Below are 27,389 nucleotides of genomic sequence, written 5' to 3' on the forward strand. Positions count from 1 at the left end.
TTGTTTTTACTTTTTTTGGGTTTTGACACTACCACAATGTGGTTTTCACCATCAAACCTTTTGCATTTTTTCTTTTTAATTGTATCACTAAGATATTTGATGTTAGCCTCAGTCATGTTGACACTTTGCTCATTGGTGGAAGATGTTACAGGTTCAATAGCATTTAGGTAACAGGCGAGAGCATAGTCATTCTGAAATGTGGGGACTTAGCTAGATGCATTAGTGTTCCATTCTATAAGCTCAGGATGTGTGAGTGAGAGAGTGGTGGCTAGTTCAATTGCATTCATAGTATAGTCATTAAGTGCTTGGACCAGCAATTCAAGACCTATAGTGACTTTGTCCATAGATGGGTTCAAATGCTTCTAAGTACAAATGTCAACAATTGATGACTCTAGGACACTAGTTGGATTAGACCCATGTGACCTAACCCTAGATGTTTCACCTGCTTCGATTTGGTTTTCATAGACATGCACTTGGTGAATGTCTTTATTAATAGTCACTTTTGAAAGAGAGTCAAACTCATATTCCTTAGAATCAGTGCTACATGGTGAAAGACTATAGAACTCCCCAACAATGATAGGGACATACTCACCTTCATCCTCTTCTTTCTTATACAAATACTCAATACAGAATGATTGACTAGATTCTCCCTTTTTTGAATAATATTTGAGTTGCTTAGTATTGTCCTCAGAAGAGTCACTAGTATCATCCATAGTGCTAACACATGGCACAAAGTCATCTAGCTCAGTGAAGAATTTAGCGAGATCATGAGGAATAGGAGGAGGATAGGAATCCTCATCATCAGATTCTTCCTCTCAAGTATCTAACTTAGCTTGTGACTCATTTCCAGATGAACTCTCAGGTATTTGTATGAATTTATTTGGTCCCAAATGGAAAGGAACCTTCTTAAATCCTAAGCTAGTTGTATCACTATTGCTTTGAGATGTTTCTTTGATAGGATCAATTAGGCCATTGTTATTGCACCCAATAGGGCTAGTTCCCTTGTAACCAAAATGCTTCATAAGCCTAAGACCAGGCCCATATTTCTCAAGAGTGATTTCTCGAGCTTTCTCTGTTAAGTCTATTGGAGCCTCTTCTCTATAAAGCCATGCTACAATGGCTCTATTTTCACTTTCATCATCTAAGGGCACTGTAGCCTTAACAAAAGTGCCATTATTTTTGGTCTGAGGTGTTAGTATGAATGGCTTCTTTTCCTCTAAGGGTCTCCCATAATGATGAAGAGATTTTGGAAGAGATGTCAATGATAGCACTAGTTCAATGTGATACTCTCCCATGCCATTTTCTTTCAATTTGAATGACTGCTCAATTTGTTTCATCTTATTGTCATGATAATCAGTGGATTCATGGTTATCAGGGATGAAACTTTCAGCACCCTTGAGCATATTGCAGGTATAGCTAGTAGTGGCAAGAATAGTAACTTGAGAGCCATGAAATGGAAACTTGATGCATTGGTGGTATGTGGATGGAACAGTGTGCATCTCATGTATCCATGGTTGTCCTAATAGAATGTTGCAAGCCAAGGGAATGTCAAGCACTTGACAGGTGACATCCCTTTCTATAGGATAGACACAAATGGGTAAAACCACAAGACCTAAAGACTTTCATTCCACTTTGTCATATTCTTTGATAGTGATCTTACATTGAGGATCAATAGAGTCCTTCGAATAATTCAATTTTCTAAGGAGAGTAACAGAGACAATATTTAGGCTAGCATCGTTATCGATGAGTACCCAATGAACATGTGTCTAATGGATCAAAACCTTGATGTGTAGTGGTTGATTGTGTGGGTGACTCAATGAGTTATCATACTCCTTGAAGAAGGTCATAAGATAAGGTGAGGTTAGGTGACCTACCATGAATTAAAATCACTCAAGATCAAGATCTTGAGAAACATTTGCCTTAGCAAGGGCTTTGTCCAGAATCTACCTATGAGCAATGTCAATTGTTTTTCCACAATATTGGTCTCTAAACAGTCCAACTAATTTTTGAAGAAGGATGACGACTCTAATTCAGCATTTTTGCACACCTAAAGTAATCAATGGAGTCACCATAAATGAAATTTTAGATGAAAATTGACTAAGAGATCAATCATACTCTTTTACAAACATAATGAGGGAACAATATGATGTTACGAAGAACCCAAATGAAGAGGGAGCGGTAACAAAGCTTTGGAAAAACTTTGGTGAGAGCAATCAATTGAGAGAGGCAATACCAAAATATTTCAAGCTTACCAATTTATGTTTGACAATGATATTGGGTTTAGTGGAGGATGAGAGAGTTTTCAGTACTTTGGGCTTCCTTAAGTCAAAGGTTAGAAACAAATTAGACAAAAATTTGGATAATTGTCTGAGGCTCTATAACTCTAGGTATGAGGTAGAAAGTATTCCTTATGACAGGGCTGTCAACATTTGGATAAAGCGATGTCAAAGAAGAGGGATTGCCAACATTTCAAACACAAGTGGCAGTGGTAGTGGCCGTGGCAGTGGAAGTGGTTCATATCATGATATTGAAAGTCAAAGCAATGAAGATGATGTTGAATTTGGCATGCATAGTGAGTTTGACACTGATAGTGAATCTGAAGAAAACACAACAAATAATGAAATTTTATATGCAATAAATGAGGAGGATTTTGATGATAGTGATGCTAAGCCCGTCCAGGTAGAATGGAAACTATAGCAGCTTCTCAACCTTCTGCGTGAGTCAAGTAGTAGGCTAGTAGCTCTAATCTAAGAATCTACCTACTAATTAATTATGTAACATGTTTGCAGAAGTTAATTTATAGCCTTCATTCACTATCCCTTTATAGATGCTTAATTTTATTTATTTATTTTTGAACATGTTGATGTTACAAACTTAGTACTTACATGTGGAGATTTTCATTGATTGTATTTTTTTTAACATGTTGAGATTTTCATTGATTCTAGTTTCTTTAAGAAATTGTAACATAATGCATTTGACAGAATAAGCTCCATTAAAAAAAATTGTATTATAATTTATAATTATAAATCAGCCTGTAACATAATACATTTAACGATTGTTAATTACAAACAATTACAACCCTTTGCAAATGACTCAATGTCAAATTACAATGACCGTGAATTCCCTTTTGTAGATACAAGGGAGAAAAAATAGTTGTAGGTTGGTTTTTAATTGTATATATGATCAGATATGCTAGCTCTTGATTCCTGATATGCCATAGTATGCTAGTGTCTGGCTGCCCAACTAGATACTGATATGCTAGCTCTTGATTCCTGTAACAATTAACATTAAACAAAGTTGAAATTAAATCCAAAATTTGAAATTAAAGAGAAACAAGTAACAAAATGATTATAGTTCTATCACTTACTAAGTTGTTACAGTGTTACTACTTAGTGCTATCAGCTATGACTGCCACTGATAGCAATAGTAACAGTTTGAGAAGATGACCCAGCTTCACTGAATTTCTTTAGGGTGCTCCATTTTGCATCATTTGGAAGCCCCATTTTTTTGAGGTTGTAGCTAATTAGTTGTAGTCTTGTCAACAAAAAATACTTCTGAGAGATAGAATCATATGATAGGAGGAATCTATCTATAGCATCACTCATTGTTGACAGTGGTTTGATGCAACTTGCAATTCCCTCTGGAGTGAATTCCTTAGGCAATTTCCCTAAATCAGAATTCATCCTACCCTACAAATTTTTCATGTAATTTTCATTTCCAATGAATGTGCTTTCTAAGTTAGCTAGATTTGGTAATCCAACATTCAGCAAGTTCACTATGGTGTTATTCATCTTCATCAACTCTTTGGAAGCATAATTGAGCGATTCACCAATTCGTATTACTTCTTCAAAATGTTGAGAGACATTAATGGCCATTACATAGGCATCCAAGTGGTTGTTTATTCCATGGTTTTCCAAATCCTTGTCACTAGATCTCTTTAGTTTATTGAGAACTTGGTCAGAAAGATCTTTTAAGGAACTGGTGAAGATTTGTCTTTTAGCCTGAAAATCAATTTTTACATTTTCAAAAACAACTCTGAGATTTCTATTTAAATCAAGCCATTCAACCAAACCATCACTGATTGTCTTTATTTTGTCCCAAATTTCTTGTTTGATAAGCTTAACTGTGTTTATTATAGTATCCTTCACATGATGGTCTTTGAAAGAGGTCATTCTATTTTCTACCATTATATTCTCCACCTTTTTCTTCATTTCAAACATCTCTTTTTCACTCTTTTTATGCATTTCCTCTAGTTTCCTTTGCCAATCAGTTTCTCTCTTCCTCTCATCCTCCAATTTATTCTTCAAATCTTGGATTTTATTTTTAGTAGTTACCTCTTTTTTCTTCTTTTCCTCGAGTTCCCTTTTCAAATAATAGATTTTCTTTGAAGTGAACTCCTCCTTTTTCTTTGCACTATCCAATTCCTCTTCAAATCATGGAGACTTTGAGTAGACTCCTCTTTCTTCGTGTTCTCCAATTCCTTTCTCAAATTGAAGTTTTTCTTTGCAGCTGACTCCTCTTTTTTCTTTGTGTTCTCCAATTCCCTCAATTTGTGGATCATGTTAGTGCTTGCAGTAAAACTAGACTTCATTTTCTTTGCATTCTCCAATTCCTCCATCAAATCACTAATAGTTTTTGTAGTTGACAACTCTTTTTGTTTCATATTCTCCAATTGGTTATTCAAATTGTGGATTGTGTCTGCAGTAGACTCCTCTTTTTTCTTCTCATTCTCCGGTTCCTTTTACAAATTAAAAATCATACTTTCCCTAGAATCCAATTTTTTCTTTTCTTTCTCCCATTCATCCTTCAAAATTTTATTTTTCTTGGCAGTAGATTCTAGCTCAGTTTTCAATTGATTGATGACCTGTACACTACTCTCTAAAGACTTGAACAACTATGCAGTAGACGCTTGTTCATTCTTAAGTCTTTTTTAGCACTCATCCAATTCTTTAGTCAAATGTTGCACTTGTTCATTCATCTTTTCTTGCTGGACAATTGCCTCTGTAGGAGAAGATTTCTTTATCCTATTTTACAATTCTTTGAACCTATTGTCTACTACTTTCTCCTTCACCTTCACATTATCAAAGTCTACCTGTAACTTTTCTATTTTCTTTGTAAGCCTTTTGTTTTCCCTCTCTACTTTTAGAAGTGTAGAGTAGACCATTTTGTTGCTCTCTTTTGATATATTGATTTTGTCAATATTTTTCACTTTTGTCAAATCCATTTGAAGACTGGTAACTTGTATATCGTTACAATTTATTACATTTTGTGGTGGATTATTATCTCTACCCAGGGGCATAACAGCCATGAAGTTCATCATTTCATTGTTTGGATCATATGTTGGAAATATTTTGTTAGTAGATCCCTGACATTCGACAATTGCATCACTTTTCAAAGTCTCCATAATTTGCCTATTTCTTTCGCTTGTCTGTTCCAACTTTGATGCAAACTCGTTCAAACTAAAATCTGGGTTTTCTAACACAATTGAGTGTTTGAAAGGTGAATTATCAACTATATCATTGAATGCTGATGCTTCTCCATCTCTAGCTAAACTTACTCCACCTACAATTGTATTTTGAGGATTGCCAACATACTGAAGATGGCCCATTCCAAATCCTGGCATTTTAGGACTATTTTCAGGGTTTTGTACAGAAGCCACTAGTGTATACATTGCTGAAGTAACCACTGACATTTCTTGCATTGTAATTGTCATAATTTTTTTCTTTTTTTCAAAAGGTTCATCCATGCTAGTGCCAATGTCAGTGCTAGTGCCAGTGGGATCAACTACAACTAGATTTGAAGATTTAACAAATAATGTGTTGGGATGACCTTCAAAAGTAGAAGTATAATGTTGTTTTCCCTTTTTAGATGAATCATCTTCAATCTTAGAGCTTCCAATGATTGGTTTACTTCCTCTTTTGGGTGAGTTTGGTACTGGAACTGGATTCCAAATCGCATCACCACTTGCACCAATGGGCCCTATACCTGCATAACCCATTTTTTGTATCATAGTTGCTCCTTTACCATATGTTTGTTTAGTAGAATCACTCATTTGAAATTTAATAATATATTTGCCCCTAGTTGACCCAAAATCCTCGATCCCTTGAATGTCAGCATCAGACTGGAGGTCCTTCTGACTTTGAATATCAGTGTCACTGTCACTGTAACTGCCAAGTTGATATAGTATAGTTGGATGCTCTTTATCCCAATAAGTGTTGAAAAGGTCATCCTCATCAATTTCCTCAAAAAAATTTGATGTCTTTCGTTCACCCAAATTTTTCCTCATTTTTCAAAACTCAGTTATCTTGGTTTGACACTGCATTTCAGATATACATGCCTCTTTAATTTCTTTCCGCATAGACTTCTTAGAAGGTTCAGATGCTTTCTCATAGAAATTTAAGTATGTTAGAGGCCCTGATTTGCATGACTCTAATATGTGCAATGTCGTAATTTGGGATGACAGTTGTTGCATTGAAATATTATTCTCTGCTACATGTTCCTCCATCTCTTTCTTAACCTCATCCCATGAATCCTTGTTTTTAAACTTTTTTATCAATGGCATCTCCTAGTGTTGATATTTGCTCATAGAGTTCCCATTGGCAATAAGTCTTATTTTTATTATGTTCAGTGGATCATAATTCTAGTGGCTAACAAAATGAAAGCCAAAAAAAGTTACCAATTCATTTGCCACTTTGAAAGCCTTTCTCTCAAATGTGAGGCCTCCAATTATGAAAGGCAAGGAAGGAAATATCATTTTCTTTTGTTGTCCACTGAAAATTTTATCTGCGCTCTCCATATGCCTTACATATTCTAGTGCAAAAACCTTTTCTGCAACATGCATTGGAAGTTTGCAGGGTTCAATTGTTGAACCGTAAAACCTTAAGACAATGTACTCTTCCATGAAGAACTAGTTAGCCAATTGAATCTGACTTCCCAGTTGAATGCAATCTTTACAAGACACAGGCAATCTAGGCATTGTAGTGCCTGTGATTTTTTGGTAAATAGGTGCCAAAAAGAAGTCTACAAAATGGTTGTAGTTTCTATTTTTATCATTCATCCTCATCTTATGTGTGCACTCATATACTAGATTTGGTGTCTCTAATTTCTTCTAGGTTTTCTCATCAAACTTATAGACCTCAATATCAAGCTTATTGTTCTCTGTCTCAAATATTGGGTGATGCTTTGCTAAAAGAAGGTAGCACAAGTAACTTGTGAACCTAAATGTCTTCGTCTTGCCTATAGTTGTACTTTGTTTAATCATTAGTAATTTTTGTTGCATAGATTCAACAATGTACCAAACAAAATCATATCTTACTACTATATTGTCAACTGACTGACCTCGACAATGGATATTTTAAATCATTTCAAGAACACTAGCCCCCACTTCCTTGTTACTATCCAATCCCAAGAAAAATGATAACAAAGAAATAGTATTCTAAACCCATGGCACAAAAATATCATACTGATAAGGAGGCTTATGGTCTTTGTCCAGTGTAACACTAGTGGTGGACTTTGAGGGTATTAAACCCTTAATATATGAATCTTGAAAACTTCTTTCTAGCTTGTCATAAGCCTGAGCTAGTTTATCCAAGTCAATGTGCTCCTTAGAGTTTTCTGTTCTAAACCCTAACCCTAGGTCTAATAGAGTGAAAAAATCACTCTCAGTTATTGATGAAATTTCCTCGTGAGTGTTTTGGTTTACAATTGCGTTTCTATTTTCATCATAATTCTGAGCGCATAGCATTACAATGTCAAGGCAAGGGAATACTTCGGGTGCAATGAGGTTTACTAATCCAGTAACTAGAGCAACTAGTTTATTTGTATATGAACCAATATTGTTGTTATATTTGTAATAAATTCTCCCCTTCTAGGGATCTTTCCACTTACTAAACAATGAATGTCTAATTGCCATGATTCCAAAATCTCCATGGATAATAAGATCAAAAATATCATGACATTCATCGGTGAAACCTGGGGTTTGTAGCACTTGTCTGAGTTCTATAATGGTGTTCTTTTCCTTTATGGGTGCACTCATTTGGAAGGTTTTTGACTTTGTTTTTCCCATGGCTGGCTACTACTGGTTATTAGACTTCAGACCCTATTCAAAATAATTGTTAAGTGTAAACCTAAGACAATTAAAATCAAGATTTCTATTGCTACAAATTGCAATGGAATTTTTTTGAAAAAAATTAAATATCTAGAATTGAGATTGGATAATTGGTGTTGTCGTCTGATACCCAAGTTTCACACTTTCAATCTTTAGAAATCAGAACACAAAATGGAATTATGCCAGTCTTTGAAAATTTGAAATTTGAAAACCCTATGGCTATCGTGTTAGGATAAACCATGGACAGAAATTAAAAAACTACATGCAAATATAACAATAACAGAAAATAATAGAACACACAGAAATGAACACAAGGCACCAAGATTTAATGTGGTTCACCCAATCCCTGGGCTACTTCCACCAAACAGCAAGTTCAATCTTATTACAATCCAGTGATTACAACTTGATTACAATCCGTAATCCCTTACAGCTCAATACCGCCGCAAGAACCAATTTTGTATCACACATTATATCAAATACCCAACCCTAAGCCCTTTTTATACAAGTATTAAACTACTTTAGGGTTATAACATGTCAGCCATCAGTCACCACAATCTAACAATCTCCCACTTGGGGACTGATCAGGCTCCACACTAAACAACAATCTCCCACTTGGAGACTGATCCTGTAGCAATACCACTACCACATGGGGCTCCCACTGGATCAAACCATCCTAGACTCTACTATTCTTTTATGCATGTTTAGTCTAAAAGACCAACCGAAGCTGAAGAGGAGTTCAGCTTCTCACTTGTTACAACCTTTGTCAACATATCTGTTGGATTGTCATTGGTATGTATCTTCTCCAGCTTTAACTGTCCAGCCTCTAAAACTGACTGAATGAAATGGTACCACAACTGTATGTGTTTGGTCTTAGAATGCAGAGCTGAATTCTTAGCAAGATGAATGGCACTCTGACTATCTGTGAACAAATAATTATCCTTCTGAGGATGTCCCAATTCTTCCAAGAAGAACTGAAGCCATATCATCTCTTTGGCTGCCTCTGTAGCAGCAACATACTCTACCTCTATAGTGGAGAGAGCATTAATCTTCTGTAACCTAGAAACCCAGCTCACGGCTGCCCCACCAACAGTAAAGACATAACCTGTAGTACTCCGCCTGGTATCAATATCCCCAGCCAAATCTGAGTCAACATAGCCCTGTAAATCAGTAGTAGAGCCCCCAAAGTGTAAACACTTATTGGATGTTCCTCTCAAATATCTGAGAATCCACTTGACAGCATTCCAATGCTCAAATCCTGGATGACTCATATACCTGCTAACGACTCCCACTACATGTGCAATATCTGGCCTAGTGCATACCATAGCATACATCAAACTTCCTATAGCTGAAGCAAAGGTTACCTTGGACATCTTATCCTCCTCTTCTTGTGTCTTGGGACACATCTCCTTAGTCTATTTCAAATGACCAGGTAAAGGTGTGTTGACAGATTTAGCATTCTCCATAGAGAAACGTTGCAACACCTTCTCAACATAATCGCAACACCATGAAGAAAGGTCATTTTAACATCCATCTACTCTAAATACAAATCTTTAGTAGCCACAAGACTTAAAATAGTACGAATAGAAGTCATTTTAACAACAGGAGAAAATATCTCATCAAAATCAATTCCCTTTTTCTGTGCAAATCCTTTTACAACTAACTTGGCCTTAAATCTTTTCTTACCTCCATCCTCTTCTTTCAACCTGTAAACCCATTTATTCTATAAAGCCTTTTTACCTGCAGGCAACTTGCACAAATCCCATGTCTTATTTTTCAGCAAAGAGTCCATTTCATCTTTCATTGCAGACTCCCACTGAATCTTAGTATCCACCTGCAAAGCTTCATCATAACTTTCAGGTTCACTAGCATCAGTAAGTAAAATAGAATACAAAGAGGGAGAAAACCTTTGTGGAGTTCTAATTTGCCTTGTTGACCATCTAACATTCACTGGTGTGTGTGGTATTTTTTTTGCGGTTGTTGCACATCATGAGGAATGGCTGGAACATCAGCTTTTGGAGTATCATCCAGCACTACATAATCATCTTCTTTCTTCTCATGTTGCTGCAACAGATCTTTGTACAACACTTTCTCATTGAATATGACATCCCGACTTCTAATAATTTTAAGATTTTCAAAATCCCAAAGCCTATAACCAAATTCATTAATGCCATATCCAACAAAGACACATTTCTTTGATTTAGCTTCTAGCTTGGTTCTATTTTCAGAGTCTATATGAGCAAAAGCTTCACAACCGAAGGTCTTGAGGAAAGAATAACTCACCTTCTTACCAGTCCATGCTTCCTCTGGAATACCACAACCCAAAGGAGTAGAGGGACCTCTATTAATCAAATATACTGCAGTATCGATAGCCTCCACCCACATGTGTAAGGGCAACCCAGCATGCAACCTCATGCTCCTTGCGCACTCCATTATAGTCATGTTCATGCGTTTAGCCACTCCATTTTCCTGTGGAGTCCTTGGAATAGTTTTCTGTCTACGAATACCATTAGTGGAGCAATAATATTCAAATTCATGACTGCAATACTCACCACCATTATCAGATCTGAGACATTTTAATTTCTTACCAGTCTCATTTTCAACCAAGCATTTCCATTTCTTAAAAGTTTGAAATACATCAGATTTTTGTCTAAGGAAATAAACCCATACTTTTCTAGTTGCATCATCAATAAATGTAACATAATAATGAGAGCCACCAAGGGAAGATACCTGAGCCGGTCCCCATACATCTGTATGCACAAGCTCTAATTTCTCCTTTTTGTTTTCCTTCCTTGTCTTTACAAAACTCACTCTCTTTTGTTTTCCATACACACAACTTTCACAAAAATCCATATTCACACATTTTAGACCTGGTAAAACTTTCCTTGAATGAAGTACTTTCATACCTTTCTCACTCATGTGCCCAAGTCTATTGTGCCACAGCGTTGTATCAGAATCTACAGCAACTATTTGTTCTCCTTGCTCAACTGTAGTAATTGTTCCTGAATATTCATTTTTCTCTGAAACAATCAAAGTAGAAGGAACAATATGACCTGTACAAAGATATAAGGTGCCTACTTTCACACCTTTTGCTACTACAAGAGAACCTTTTGAAACCTTCCAATTTTTATCATTAAAAGTAACTACACAACCCTCATCACCGAGTTGCCCTACTGAAATTAAATTTCTACTTAGTTTTGGAACATGTCTTACCTCATGTAGTAGCCAATGATTCCCATTCTGCAACTTAATCTTAATTTTTCCCTTTCCAACAATCTGACAGGGTTCATTATCCCCCAAATAAACAAGCCCAAAATCCCCTTGGACATAATCAATGAAATAACCTCTATGAGGTGTAGCATGAAATGAAGCACCAGAATCTAAAACCCATGAATCATCAACACTCTCTAAAGAAAGAAGCAAAGCATCCTCTTCGAATTTTTTACTTACCACATTTGCCTCCTTGTCTCCATCTGATTTATCTCCTTGATTTTTCTTTCGATTCCAGCAATCTTTCTTTTTGTGCCCTGGTTTCCCATAGTACCAGCAATCATTTGGTCCTCTCGATTGAGACCTCCTCCCCTTTGACTTTCCTCTTGATTTCCCACGATTTCCAGAGTTACTTCCTCTTTCAGTCGTTTTGCCCCTGCTTTGTGCATTTAAAGCACTTCTTGATGTAGATCCACCTGATGATTTTCTACGAGTTTCCTCACTTAAAATAACACCGATCACATCATCATATTTTAGGGTACTAGATCCAAGAACAGAATTACTCACCGCCTTTACCAAGCCATTCCAGCTTTCAAGAAAAGAACACAAAATCAAGAGAGCCCTAATTTCTTCATCAAAATTGATACCCACAGAAGATAATTGACTAGTAATAGTATTAAACTCATTTAAATGATCTGCAACAGATCCACCTTCTACCATTTTCATATTAAATAAACGCTTCATGAGAAATACCTTATTTGAAGCGGAGGGCTTTTCATACAGTGTCGCTAGGGTTTTCATCAAATCTTCTGTCGTCTTTGCTTTTGTAATATTAAATGCCACCGATGGTGCCAAGCATAACCGAATGCTTTCGAGTGCCTTTCTATCCAAAAGATCCCATTCAGCCTCTGACATAGTTCCCTGATTCTTGGCTTTTCCTTCCAACGGCTTCCATAAATCCTTCTAATATAAATAGTCTTCCATTTGCATCTTCCATAACTGGAAGTTCTGCCCATTAAACCTGTCAACCCTCAACTTACCCTCATCTGCCATTGCTCCCACTCAACTGTGAGACTCCCACTTAACCGTGAGACTTTCCTACAGAGGATAACTGAAATACAACCTTGCTCTGATACCACTTGTTAGGATAAACCACGGACAGAAATAAAAAACTACATGCAAATATAACCAATAACAAAAAATAATAGAACACACAGAAATGAACACAAGGCACCAAGATTTAACGTGGTTCACCCAATCCCTGGGCTACGTCCACCAAACAGCAAGTCCGATCTTATTACAATCTAGTGATTACAACCTGATTACAATCCATAATCCCTTACAGCTCAATACCGCCACAAGAACCAATTTTGTATGACACATTATATCAAATACCCAACCCTAAGCCCTTTTTATACAAGTATTAAACTGATTTAGGGTTATAACATGTCGGCCATATGTCGGCCATAATATGTCGGCTACAATGTCGGTTACTTCCCAAAAAAAAAAAATTCGGGGCGATTCCCCAAACCCCACTATTTATGTAGTATGTACAGTACTTTCCTGATCAGTCACCACAATCTAACATATCGTATCGGACTCTAGAATTATAGTTCAAGAACTCTCAACTTCATACTCTAAAAAGGTAATACTTGAAGTTTAATAGTTAAAACGAAAGTAATAAGTAATTAATGGTTTTAACTTTTATGTACAATGTACATCTAATCGTAATAAATTGTCAAGACTCAATATTAAATAATGTAGTGATGTACATAAGTTACATGTGTCACGATTCCGGATGAATCTTGGCAGATGGGAAAACATTCCCCAAATCGGCCCAAAATTCATCTCGAGCCATCAATCTATAGACTATCAAATGGTTATTAAATTTATTATTATTATATTATTATATTATTTAATATCAATTATATTAAATAATATAATATAATAGTAATAATGAGTCATGACCATCTCAATCTGATAGATCAATGGCCTGGGATGAATTTTGGGTTGATTTGGGGAATCTTTTTCCATCTGCCCAAATTCATCCGAAATCGTGACACGTGTCACAATTTCAGATGAATCTGTGCAGATGGGAAAATATTTTCCTAATTGGCCTAAAATTTATCCCAGGTCATCGATCACTCGATGGTCATTATTATTATTATTATTATTATTATTATATTATATTATATGGTTATGATTATATCATATGTTTGTAATTATATTATATTATATTATAGTATAAATAATTATATCATATGTTCTATTATTTTTAATTAAATTATTAAATTATTATTGTTGTTAAATATTTTAAATTTTTTTAATGTAAGTGCATTGGTTTATATTTTATATTTTAATAATGTATTTTTTTATAAATTATAATATGTTTTTTGGCATTCAATTAAAAATAATATTACTTATATTATGTAATCATTTAAGATTTATTATTATTATAAAAATAATATTATTTTTATTTATAATTATTTATTATATAATAGAACATATAATATAATTATTTATACTATAATATAATATAATAATAATAATAAATTTAATAAAATATATAATGACCATCTCAATCTGATAGATCGACGGTCCGAGATGAATTTCGAGCCAATTTGGAGAATCTTTTCCCATTTGCATAGATTCATCTGGAATCGTGACACGTGTCACGATTTTGAATGGATCTGCACATATGGAAAAAGATTCCCCAAATCAACCCGAAATTCATCCTAGGCCATCGATCTATCAAATTGAGATGGTCATTATTATTTTTATATTATATAAATATTATATGGTTATAAATTATAATTATATTATATTATATTATATGGTTATGATTATTATTATATCATACTGTTATGAATATAATTATATTATATCATATGGTTATGATTATATCATATAGCTGTAATTATATTATATTATATTATAGTATAAATAATTATATTATATGTATATGATATGGTTATAATTACAATTTAAAAATATAATTGCAAATGCTCTATTTTTATTCATATTTATTATTTAGTTTCAAAATTAAAATATAATATAGTTATAATATCTATAAATTATTAAAATTTAACATATATTGAAAATTGTGATAATTGTTCATAAACTATTCTTCACCATTTAAAAGATTTCATAATGAAAAAAAAGTTAGCAATAGGTGACAAGATAGGTATGAAATAAAAATTTGACACATAAATTATCAAAATTATATTTAACTTTGTTAAGGTTATAATCTATTAATCTTTAGTTTTTCTTCAAGCTCCATTTGTTAACTTTAAATCAATCAGATTAAAGGAAAATAGTTAATTATTAACAATTCACTATTTTTAACTAAGTCACAAACTAACAGTAACATTTCAACAATGCATAATTTGAGAAACAAGATGCCAAAAACAAACTTACAAAGTTGTAAACTAAGAAGAACAACGATTTGAGAAGCCAAAAACTATTGTTTTCATTGATAATATTTTAGGTTGTACAATGTACATAATACTGATTCATAGCTTACATATTCAAAATAACTGATTAAATCACTAATCAGCCTGTTTTTACTATTTCGTAATTTACAAAAAAGGGCAGGGTCCAATCCAAAGAAAAACACAGATATCTTGAAAATATTTTTTTGGCAAACTTTTTTCCTAAAAAAAAAATTTCTTTTCCCTAAAAGGCCAAGGGAACAGGGAACACTGAATAGGGAACCAAGGAGGCTAGAAGCATGAGCAGGCTAAGGGGCCAAGGGTTTGAAGCCTTTAATCAGAAAGGTCTTCAATTTCGTTCACGAGGAATCTATTGGAGAAGATGATGTCACTAAACTCTTCCATCCATGTGAAGTCTGTCTTGCTAATGTCATCATCCAACAACAACCATTTTCACAAAAAATCCCTTCTAAGCCATGCCCACTTCTGATGACGATTCAATTGTCATTCGTTCATGCTAAGTAAGAAAAGATGCTTATGTACAATGCACCCTATGCCTTCCTCCTAGCACTTGTCTATTACATGTGCAAAAGGGATGCCAATACCTAACCCTAGTACCTGCTTGGCCAATACAATAATTTTGACATCATCTTCTAAAAATGTTTTCTTAAAAACGTTACACAAAAACATTAGCATGTCTATTTTCTTACCTCCAAGGTTGAGAAGAAATGTGAGGAAGTGGGAGGTAATATCTGTGGACACATGGTACCTCTTATCATTTCTCAAAAATTCATGGCTGGGTACCATGCATATAGCATGGTGGATAAAAGACTTTGGCCATCTACCTTGCAAACCATGGCAAGAACATCATCAGGAATTTTGCCCAGAAAGGGCTTTTGCAGAGCCATATTAGTGCATTTCAAGCGAATTGGCATATCCATGACTATGATTCAAGAAACTGAAAAATCTACAAAGTGCAACTACAAACCAAATTCAAATTGAAGAAATTAGAATATGAGAAATGATATTGAAAGAGGAATTGAAGAGCCTATTTAATGGCAGACTACAGTTGCATCTAATTCTTTGGTGTTCGCGATCTTCCATATCTTATTTTTTCGTATTTCTATTAATTTTCAAGTGTGTGAAATGTCGAAATGTGTTGACATTAATGTCAAATAGTCAATAGTGCCTGACATGATTCATTATTTCCATGCAAACTTTTCCACGTGTCTCCATTCTGGAAAATTATGTGCGACTCCATGTCTTTTCAAGCGAGTGGCCCTGAGATGCATCTACTATTGTTGATCTCTAACTAATCAACGGTCAATAAAAGTATTGTATTTACTATTAGCGTAACAAAAGTGACGATAGTTGACTTGGTAATTGTGACACTGATATAAAAATGTTATGACATTATTAATAACACATCTAAGATAGTGCACAAGTTGAAACTTGAAAGTGACTACTCAGCAGTCAGTACAGTCACTAACCAATACATGTGCAAATTTTGCTTTCAGATTAAACAATTTTTCAGTTTACCACTAAAGATTAGCCAAGACTATTATTATTCATTTTCCTATAAAACAAGTAATTTGCCTCTAAAATTATTAATTCATTTTTGGCAAGGGAAAAAATAACCATCATTTATATATCCGTCAGTGAAAAAACATTAATGCGCCACATTTAAAATGATTTTTGCTAGGGCAAGAAAAAAATTGCCAACTCATAATATTTTATTTCCCTATATGGAACAAAAAAGTTGCCCTCGATATTAAAATTTTTCTACCCCCAAGATGTTGGATTCACTGGCATTTTATGCTTTTTTTCGAGAGGGGTTTCTTAAAGTTATCCCTGTTGTTTACTTTGGTTGAAGTGTTAAGTTTATTTAAAGAAGATAAATGTTTCAATTATTTGATAACTGATTCACCCCCCTGGTCCCTCTCAGTTATCTTGGTGGACTATTGTTTCTAACATCATTTTGGGCCTTGATCCCCATTGCAAGCCACTCCCATAGACATGTAACTAGACTAACTTTCTAAAACTCACATAAACCATAGTTGTGTCCCATATCACAACACTTATAATGATCAAATTTGGTTCCTTAATAGGCAACCCAAAAATAAGTTGGTTCTCAAAACCCAAGTCATCATATATGCTCACCAAATAAAAATCTCATAAATATAAGCCTCAATTTTGAATTGTAAAGTACATCTTGATATTTAGTCAAATAACCATCATAAAAGAAATCTTAGAAGACGCCTTTGGTGCACGTCCTATTTTCGCCAACTAAATAGTTCACATAAAAGCTATCACAAAATAAAATACCACATTAAAAATTTTTAAGACCCATCACAAAATAAATACCACAAAGCTTCGAATAAACACACATCAAATAATACGAGGTTCCATCAAATAATTTGGATTAGATTATTTTTAGAAGATTTATTTGATTATATAAAGGGTATATAAGTGTAGATAAATTCAATATCTTAATTATCTAATAGTATTAGAATTAATTATTATTATTATTTTAATCAATAATATTTAACAATAAAGATAAAATATTTTCAAAGTTCATAATAGTGAGTTTTTATGCACTTTCTCTATGTAAATCAACTAGTAATTTAAATTTTATAATCTCATTTGGAATGATATGGATTTGTAACCTATATTGATGTAAAGATAATTTAACTCCACACATTTTTCATTATTACGGTCCTAAAGAAAAGTTCATTTGAATGATGTAAAATATGAATCTTCATAGCATCACTATTCAGATTTGAAGGTTACCAGTTTGGAAGAAAGAGCATATCTTTTGTTTGAACTATTGGATCTTAATGAAAATCAAGAAAGGTATTCATGATAAACTTATTTAAAATAAAAAAGAAGATATTTTCATAACTATATATTTTACAAAAGTTATAACAGATTGTTCGTGTGTCTCTATTTGAAGAATCAAGCTCAAATAGACCTAGTTTTAGAATGACAGTCAATATATGATCATGTCTGTACAAAAAAATCATATATGATAAATAAAATCCAAATGGGTGTCTAAAAATATCTTTACATTTTTCACAAAATATATTAAATAAAAGTTATAGCAAAATCACATATTTCAAACCCTCAAACTAACACACAACTGCAAACATATTTGTTCATAATCAGGAAAACACAGGGAAGACAATCTTTCAAATAGAAATCACAAAGAGATTTTAAAACCCCTACCTTCAAACAACAAGTTGATTTGTTAAGAAGAAGAAGAAGAAGAAAACCCAATTGTAGACTTTACTCCCAAGCTTTGAAAATAATATTTTACTTCAAAATCTGAATGCATAACATATAACTTGTCTCGTAAAATCTTTGTTCTAAATTATTTTATTGTTCTCCAAAAATCTTCTTTTCCAAAATGATTAGAATGACCTCTTAGTAAAGAAAAATAAATAAAAATAATAAAACTAAAGTTTCTAAAATGAGTAAACTTACGAAAGAAGTTAACTCATCTATAATAAAATAATAGTTTTTCTTTGTTTTCTTATATTTTTCAAAAACAAATAAAATAACTTTTTTTTTAAACAAAAGAAATATATAATTTCTTTCTTTTTTCCTTTCCTTTCTTTTAATATTAAATAAATAAATTTTCTTTATTTATTTACTTTCTTTTCACAAAATAGATTTATCCTTTTATAATAAAATAAATAAATATCCTTTCTTTTAAATTAAATAACTTATTCCCCCACACAAAAATCTTATTTTAATTTTATTAATTAATGTGCAATTAAATTACATATAATTAGTTTAATCATTAATAATAATTAAAGCCCACTAATTATGTGCAACTCTAATTTTATTATCATTAATTAAATATTCATGATAAATCAATATTTAGTCTTTAATATTTTAATTTATCCTTTTTCCAACTTTCACATTTAGACTTTTTAAATCAAGTCTTTTAAATAAATAAATAAACAAATATCTAATTAAATATCTTGATATAATAATTCTTCCTTCTATTTAAATAATATTTAATAGTTTCAATATTATGTGATTGATCTAAATATCACAATTAAATCTTTTACCAAATAAATCACATAGTCAAATCCACATTAGCGAAACCATTCAAAATCCAAACTCAAACAACACATGCAAATACAAACTTGCAGGTCTAAAAAGGGGTAGAGAGTGAATACAAGTCCTCCTTGTAGGACAAGTGTTTAGGCTATGGATGGAATTGGACCTGATCATTATCTTCCCATTTTTACCATTGAGTTAACGTGATAGGGCATGCTCATCCTGACAATTCAAGGAAGTCAATGCCCGACACCTGCAACTTGCATAAAAGATACATATGCATATATATAACTAAACTAGATAGGCAATGGCAGGTAGTGGTACATCATGTAGATCCTGACTAGTAGGTGACTATGACTCCCTCCCTTAGCCACATCAGATATGTTAGACAAAAAATTAAAATAGACATGTACACCATACACATGCAAGTATGGGGTAAGTACCATAATGAATCACAAGTCAACTCATCAAATGCTCAGATATAACAATGCATTACTATGAATGTAAAACAATCATCATTAAAGACATATCATCTCACATCATTATGAAGGCAATCATATTTACTAATTAAGAATCATTAAAGCAACATTAACACTTAAATAATCATAATCATTAAACAACACATGAAATATAATCAACTATGTAATCATAAATAGTATTTTTAAGTAATCAAATAACATCATACCATATATCTCTGAAACTAACACATGTATGAAATAGGTCTAAAAGAGTTCAACATATATAATATAAAGCAAACTACAGATGTGCATTATAGGTTAAAAGGGGCCACTGAATCACCTATGACCCCTTTCAACACATAAGAAATTATATTTTATAAAATATAATAATAAAATAAGAAATAATAATATTCATATATTATTATATCTTAAATGTAAAACAATGTGGTGCCCAATATCATAAATTTGAAATTTTGCATTTTGTCGCTAGTTTTCAAGTAATCAGAATCAGATCGGGTACACGTTCCAGTTTCGGGTACCTGATTAGGCTTGGTATTTACCAAGCTTGTTTGATCAACTCAAAAAATGTGTTTGAGCCATGTTTATCTAACATCCAGACTTTAACTAACCATTTGACGACTCTTTTTTCATCCAAGTTCAATAAAACAAAAAGGGTTTCTGGAGAACACCCTCAAAATTCCATCGATATAATTATTGTCAAGTTATGAGTTTAACAAGCATTCATTAGTTAATTTCTAATGAAAATGCATGTGAAGTGTTGATTGACATACTAATTGAAAACCAACTACAACTTTCAAATGGTATAACAATTTTGAAATCTAAAAGTTGTGTCACATTCTATGTTTTGCCTGCTATAAGAAAAAAATAAAAATTAATTTTGTAAAATTTTCAATTATTTAAGGTGGTCAAACATGGTCATTTTTAATTCTAGAAATGTTATAGTAGAAAATTCATAATTAATTATTTATTTTGAATAAAAATAGTCATAATTATGCATCACCTCTAGACATGAGTCTACTTCTTATATATAGAATTATATTATTTTCTTTTGATTAAGGTGGTCAGGCATACACCTACTTTTTATTTTCACCTTGAAATTTTTTATATATATACATATACATATACATATATATATACTCCAGAGATAAGGCCTAGTAGTTTACAAATTACATTCAATTTTCTACTGATTCTTTTCTTACAACTATTTAATATAAATTTCATAACTACTTTAAAATAACATGTCAAGTTGACATAACTCTGATTTGTTGATTTTTCACTGCCACTTAAGGCCATAGTTTGGTTGATCATGATCTTGTACATACCCTTATTATTAAAATAAAAATAAAAATTTATAATCAATTTACTTTTTTATAATTATAAAGTATGGTTATTAGAAATTTTAATTTTACATTAAGCACTCATATTCTAGCTTAAGTAACTCATACATAATATTAAATATTATATCTTTTTTATGAGATGTTTTGTTAAATAATTAATGTATATAAAATAGTAAATATTTTTTTTAAATTATGATATTATTCAATGAAAACATATAAATTTTCAAAGGTTTTAATTATAATTTACTTAATAAGTATTCCAATTACACATTCTAGAAGAAGATGAGAAGACATATGAGTTTGTATGCTTAACTATTTAATAAATATAGGTTATAAAATATATTATATTAATTTAGTAATAGCAATATAACATAATATAAACAAAGGAGATATGGTCATAATTGTAAATAATAATAATTAGTTGTTGAAATTATTAAATAATAAATAATTGGTTATTTTAGTATATTCACATGGAAGGTTTGTTACACTTTAGATTCTTTTGAGTTTATTTTGCATGCAAGGATTTTATTCAAATTTTGGGTACATGTTTTAGGTCAGTTTAAGGATAAAAAAGAATGTATTAATATGATAAAAAAATTATCAATAATTTATTTGATTATTTTTTTGGGTGACCAATTATTTAATCATTTATTTAGACACTTATCTTTGTCTAACTTTTTACCTAATGACCAAATTAGTCATTTATTTAGTTACTTATAAATTGCAAAACATTACTAGAATTTGGTCACTTTTAGTCACATGACTAAAACTTTTAGTCTTCTAAGTATTTTCTAATTTTTTAAGCAATGTAAAATCATAATAATTATTTCATGGGTAAAATTTGTTTAATAAATTTTCTTAGCCAGAAATTTGATTTAAAAATGATTTAAAAGGAGACTAAGGTGGTTTTGAAATGCGAGTCAAGTTTAGTGGGCAATTGTGGACATTGAAGTCCACAATATAAAGCCTATCAACTAATTTATTTATTTATTCCACAAAAATCATTGCAAAACTAGCATTGTCATAAATAGTAATTTAGATCAGATTAAATTTATTCTCATTTTATTTGAATTCCCAAGAACAAAATTGTCTACCAATGTGGTCTTCTTGAATTCAAAAAAGGGAGGAAGGGTGACTCTTGTACTTCCACCATGATTCCCAACTTAATTGGATTCAAATAAATGACATCTAAATTGCATATGTTGAAAGATGGGAGAATCTCTTGTGACTTGTTATCATCTGAAAGATAATACAAAAAGGAAAATTTTAACATTTTTTTCCCTACCACTACATTGTGACAATAGATAAATATGATTACAAATGTTGATACTATCACTTAAGACTCAATGAGTGCTAAATGTTCTATTTACCATCATGAAAAATACATTCTCTTGAATTGTAAATTTTCAAGTAGAACTCAATAATTTTGACAATTAAATTATATCATTAACGCAAGATCTCATGCAAAGACCTGAATCGGCTCGTGCAAAAAGATGAATTCTCATGCGAGAAAGTAGAAGTCTATGCGTGAAAATCAGGACCAGATTAACAATAGCATTGGATTTTGAAGAGCTTTCTCTATTGTTTGGACAAATTAGACATAATAACTGGACAAATTTTTTGGATAGGCAGCAAGTTTAACTCTAAAAGATTGTTTGGATAGATGTTTAAGTTTCAATCAAGGAAAAGTGTTCGAACAAGACAGTGGGAAACAAGTAGTAGTCAAAAATAGTTCTGCCGAGGACAAAGCAACTCAACAGGATAGGGGAGTCTTGACCTTTGTTTGTTGTAAATGGTTTTGGACTTGTTTATGACTAAAGAAAAAACACGTTTTTATCCCTAAAAAAAAAAATTGGTAGAGAAGGAAAAACCTTTTTCCCACATCTTATGCACATGCGTGTACCTCACATAGTTGTGTCACCTCCTAGAGGGCACCCGTGTTTTTGGTATATTCAAAGGACTCAATAGTATATACTGAATGAGTGCCCTTGTGGTAGGGGACGAGCACGTATACCACCTTCAAACGTCTAGTAGCATGCCTATGGTGAGTTCTATAGGAGAGATTCTTCCCCCTCCTTGCACAAAGATTATGCCTCCTTTCGGAGGTGAACCGGGTAGCTTCTAACTAAGAGGTTTTTACTTGGCTTCCGTTCAAATTAATCCTCGGTGGCTCCGCAAGCAAAGTTGACTCTAGTAGCCCACACCAGCATCTAAAAGTGCACACAACTTTCTTAGCAAGCTAGGGGTTGGCACCGACAAATGCACAGACAGAGCTTCCCCTTGATATGTGATATCAAGAATCAAGGGCAAGAAATTAATTTGGCTTTGGAGTCTTTTGCTCTACAAAGCATCTTGATTATAGTGAGTTGAAATCTCAGACAAAAGGAGTGTGCTCACTTGGGTCATTCTCAGAGGTTGGATCACTCTAGCAGGCCCTCTAAAGGATTGACTTAGACTAGTGGTTTGATCACAAGGTTCAAAGTTTCTGATTTCCCCCAAGGGGAAAGAGCATACTCCTCTACCTTACTTTCTAGCCCAAACACGCAAAACAAGTTGATTTACCAACTTAGCTTAATCAATCTAGACTTTTCCTTTCTCATGATTCTTATTCCCTAAAAGGAAACCATCATCTCTTCATAGAAAAGGACCCATACTAGAAAACCACTAAGTTGCTTGCCTTCTTCGAAATGTCATCTTTCAGAAGTGTCTAGGTTTCTGATTCACCCTTGGTCATGACCTCCAAGTGGTGAAGAGCATAATCCCCTATTCTTCTATCTTGCACCCTAGGAAGTTCACAAGCCCCTAATTAATCTATGTTTTGAAAGAAATAAATAAGACATGTTGTTTTGTGGGTTTTAAAAGTGGTCTTTATCAATCGTATCTTTGGCAATTGTCCTGCAAGCAAACAGTTAGTCCATGTTTGAGTGGATTGTATAAAGAATCTTTAACCAATCATCATGTAGACAATAGTTAAGCTACAAAAAATTAGAGAAACAAAGCAACACAGATTCCAAGAAAAGTACGTTAAGGAAATTGAGATATTTGCAAAGTAAAAATGCTTGAAACAGAGGTTGCTATTACAAGATCTCACGTGAGATCTCTACCAGATCTGTGCAAAATCCTTTTACAACCCACGCAAAGAAATAAGGTGTCACACAAAGACTCGTGCGCTCGGGCACTTTCTCGTGTGAACCGAAAAGAATCTTCACATGAAAATAGATTATCTTGCACGAAGATTCTAGAATTTGTACAAAACTGTATGGACAGAGAGCTTGAAATTAATTTTGAAAATGTAGAGAAGACCTGAGAAATTGATTTTCTCGGCCCCACAGTAGGTGCCAGAAATGTATGCATGAATATGTGGCCTCTGTTTAACACACACACTTCAACATGGTCTTTATATGCAGATTCATCCTGGAATGAACATGAGATTGTTCTCCCAAGAATAGGAGCAAGGTGACCTATTGCCTTCTATCTAGAGGGATTTTACCTATTTAATATCCTTAGATTTGAGGTGTAGGCAACCAGACCCTCTAAGAATGAAGGATTTAAAGAAATGTACCTAGTCTAGATGAATGTGCAAAGTATTCTAAATGTGTTACATAATTAAGCTAAGAAGATGTAAAATGAACTAGATTAAGCATATGCATAATTAAACTAAATGAGATTAAGCTAGGAATATAAATGTGTGCAAATATGTGAGCTAAGTGAGTATGAATTTCAACAGCAATTCAATATCAATTCCATTCAACCTTTTTTGATAAGGAATTATGAGTCCCTTAAATAGAATTTTTGGAATCCATCAATAGGTGAGATCAACTCGAATCGATGGTCAAGATTGAAGAAAAGATTTAGTTAAGATGGAAACTTCCTTGTGTAGGTGAAATGAATTGTTTATGATCTGAGTGTGATGAGCAGTCAACTGAACTTGCCATGAGTGAGAGAGTAAGTTAACTGGATTGATTCTAATTTTGAGAAGTAGTTCACTCAAAGTTTCCATTTTGAACTGAAGAGGAGATTTAGGAAGAATATTTAATTTAATAAAATGAGATATGCTTTCATAAATACCTTTCCTATTTAATTAAATAATTTCATTTAATTAATTAGGAATGACTTCCTATTTAATTAAATAGCTTCATTTAATTAATTAAAATAAGCATATTTATTAAATTACATAAATTTAACCCTGTAGTACATTAGCCTTAGGAGATAATTTAATTTAATAAAGTATGAATACTTTTGATTAAATTAAATTTAAATCAAATAGGTTTAATGTGGCTAATATGAGTGAGTACTATAGGGATTAAATAGGAAATATGATGAATGTAGATTAGGGTTTTCTGCATTTGACAATAAAGTCAAGTAGCGATAATCAAAATAAGAATTGCCTATTAGAATAGGTGTTAGAATTGATCAGAATAGACCAGAATTGGTAATCATGGCAATGAGCCAATTTTGAGGTATTACAAGAATAGAGTACTCAAAATCATTAGTTTATGTCATCTTGAAATTATTTATAATTTTTGAGATATAGTCAATTGAACATGACATTTGTTGCAAAAATATTGATTTCAATGTCAAAATTGGTCAAAAAGTGGAACCCATTATTGTGGGATCACCCTTGAGTACAAATGCTAGTTATTTACCACTATTATATGTGAATAAGTTGTCTTAAAAATAATAGTTCTTGTTTTCAAATCTATATCTTTTGCCTATTAAAAATATTCTATGAAGAGTAGAGTGGGTGCAAATTAAGAAAAGATCTCAAATATAAGGCCCACCCTTTATAAAAATTTAAGCTCTTATTCTCAAGTATATATGATCTAACTAGTATTTTTCATAGGCAATTAGTTTTATTTAATTTAGTATTTTAATATTCTAGTTGCAGATATGTTACAGCAACAAAATATGTTTTTTTAAATCATACATGATAACTATTGACACAAAATTTTGCACCCTTTCTTGAGGTATGATCCTCAAGCAACCTTGTGTAACATGGAAAAAACCTCAAGTGTGGTACTTATGTTTTGAGGTTCGATCTCTAGAGAAGGTCAGCTTCCTTACAATCAGGATGTGCCTAAACTACTCCGAGGAATAAAGAAAGAAGGATTGTATAAAATTAAATGATGAAAAGAAAATTGGGTGATGCACCAAATCGAAACATGGTTACTACCTTTTCCTATTACTGAACTATGCATCAACAAAACACCCAAATACACAACTCTCAACTCTAATCTATCTCCAAGAATTGTATGCAAGTTTAAAACTAGTCAAATATTGAAAGGAAAGATATTTTTCACTATGCGACAATTTCCATTAGATTAAACACAACATACAAATCATGAAAACAGAAAAGAAATCGTGAAGCGCAAGACCAATGCGGAGATTGCCAGTCTGGTCGAGCTTTGCCTCAGGTCAACCTTTTTCTCCTTTCAAGGAGTCATCTACGAACAAGTTGATGGTGTGGCCATGGGCTCCCCTCTCTCCCCTGTCATCGCCAACCTGTATATGGAGCATTTTGAAGAGGTGGCCCTTCGTTCCTTTCCTCTTCAACCTAAATGGTGGAAAAGATATGTAGATGATACTAGCATTTGTTGGCCTCATGAGCTGGACAAGTTAGAAGAGTTCCACCAGCACATCAACAATTTGACGCCCTGCATTTCTTTCACCAAAGAGCTAGAGTCTAGCAACCAATTGCCTTTCCTTGATGTTTTTCTCATCAAGAAATCAGATGGCTCCCTCGGCCGTCGTGTGTTTAGAAAGGCCACCCATACCGACCTATACATTCATCCATCATCCCACCACCATCCTAGCCATAAAACTAGCACTCTCAAGACCCTGGCCCTAAGAGCCTATAGGATTTGTGATGTTGATCATCTAAACCTTGAGCTCAACCACCTTCGCCAAGTTTTTCGGCTGAATGGTTATTCTTCTAGGCAAATTTCTAGGGCCCTAAACCAAGCTAGGTCCCTCTTCTTTGCCTCCTCGCCCCCTTCTCTTCCCCCCCCTCATTCTCTGTTTGCCTCCCTCCCTTTCGTGGAAGGCATTTCCCATAAGATTGCCAAGATCCTGTCCAAAAATGGGTTTCATGTTGCTTTCAAGCCCCTCTTCAAGCTCAAGAATCGTGTCCCACCAATCAAAGACCCCATAGATTCGTTCGCCAACTCAGGGGTTTACAAAGTGGTCTGCTCATGTGGTACACCCTATATTGGTGAAACAGGCCACTCATTCCACACCCGTATCAAGGAGCATGTGGCTGACATTAGACACGATAGGGTGTACAAATCGGCGCTTGCTGAACACTCCTCCTTGACCAAGCATCACATATGTTTGGAGGACACGCAAATCATTTCCCACGAGGACAACTATTTTAAGAGGAAGCTTAAAGAAGCAGTTGAAATTATTAACCACCCCATCAACCTCAATCGTGATGATGGATGGCTTCTCAACCCCTCGTGGCATCCTCTGGTGACTTATGCGGAGTAACACCCTCATTGTGTTGGTTTAGCTCTTTCTCTCTCCGTCCGTCTTGCTTTGCTGCTCCTCTCTCCTTGGTTCTTGTCCCCTCCCCCCCCCTCTCCTCTCCTCGGGTGCCTTACACGTTACCCCAGGTTGGCCACTTTTTCTTTTGTGTCTTTGGTGTTTCTTCTTTCTCTTCTCTCCTCCGCATTATCTCCTGGCATTTCTAGTTTTTGTCCCTTCGTGTGGGGTCGATTCCCTTGTCACTTTTGCGCTGGTTGGTTTCATTTATATATTTTCC

General features: G+C 33.4%; 1 protein-coding gene across 1 annotated transcript in view; it reads left to right on the forward strand.

The window, feature by feature from the left end:
* LOC149577213 (uncharacterized) overlaps positions 1-27,115 on the forward strand; it is a 45,777-nt gene extending 18,662 nt beyond the window's left edge. The window contains exon 5 of the mRNA XM_089795874.1: positions 25,981-27,115. Within this exon, the coding sequence (XP_089652000.1) occupies positions 25,981-27,115 (1,135 nt within the window). The remainder of the gene's footprint in view (positions 1-25,980) is intronic.
* The last annotated feature ends 274 nt before the right edge of the window (positions 27,116-27,389 follow it).

Source organism: Cupressus sempervirens, chromosome 1, assembly GCF_028749045.1.
Source record: "Cupressus sempervirens isolate cs-2001-9-10 chromosome 1, ASM2874904v1, whole genome shotgun sequence".
NCBI classification, from domain to species: Eukaryota; Viridiplantae; Streptophyta; class Pinopsida; order Cupressales; family Cupressaceae; genus Cupressus; species Cupressus sempervirens.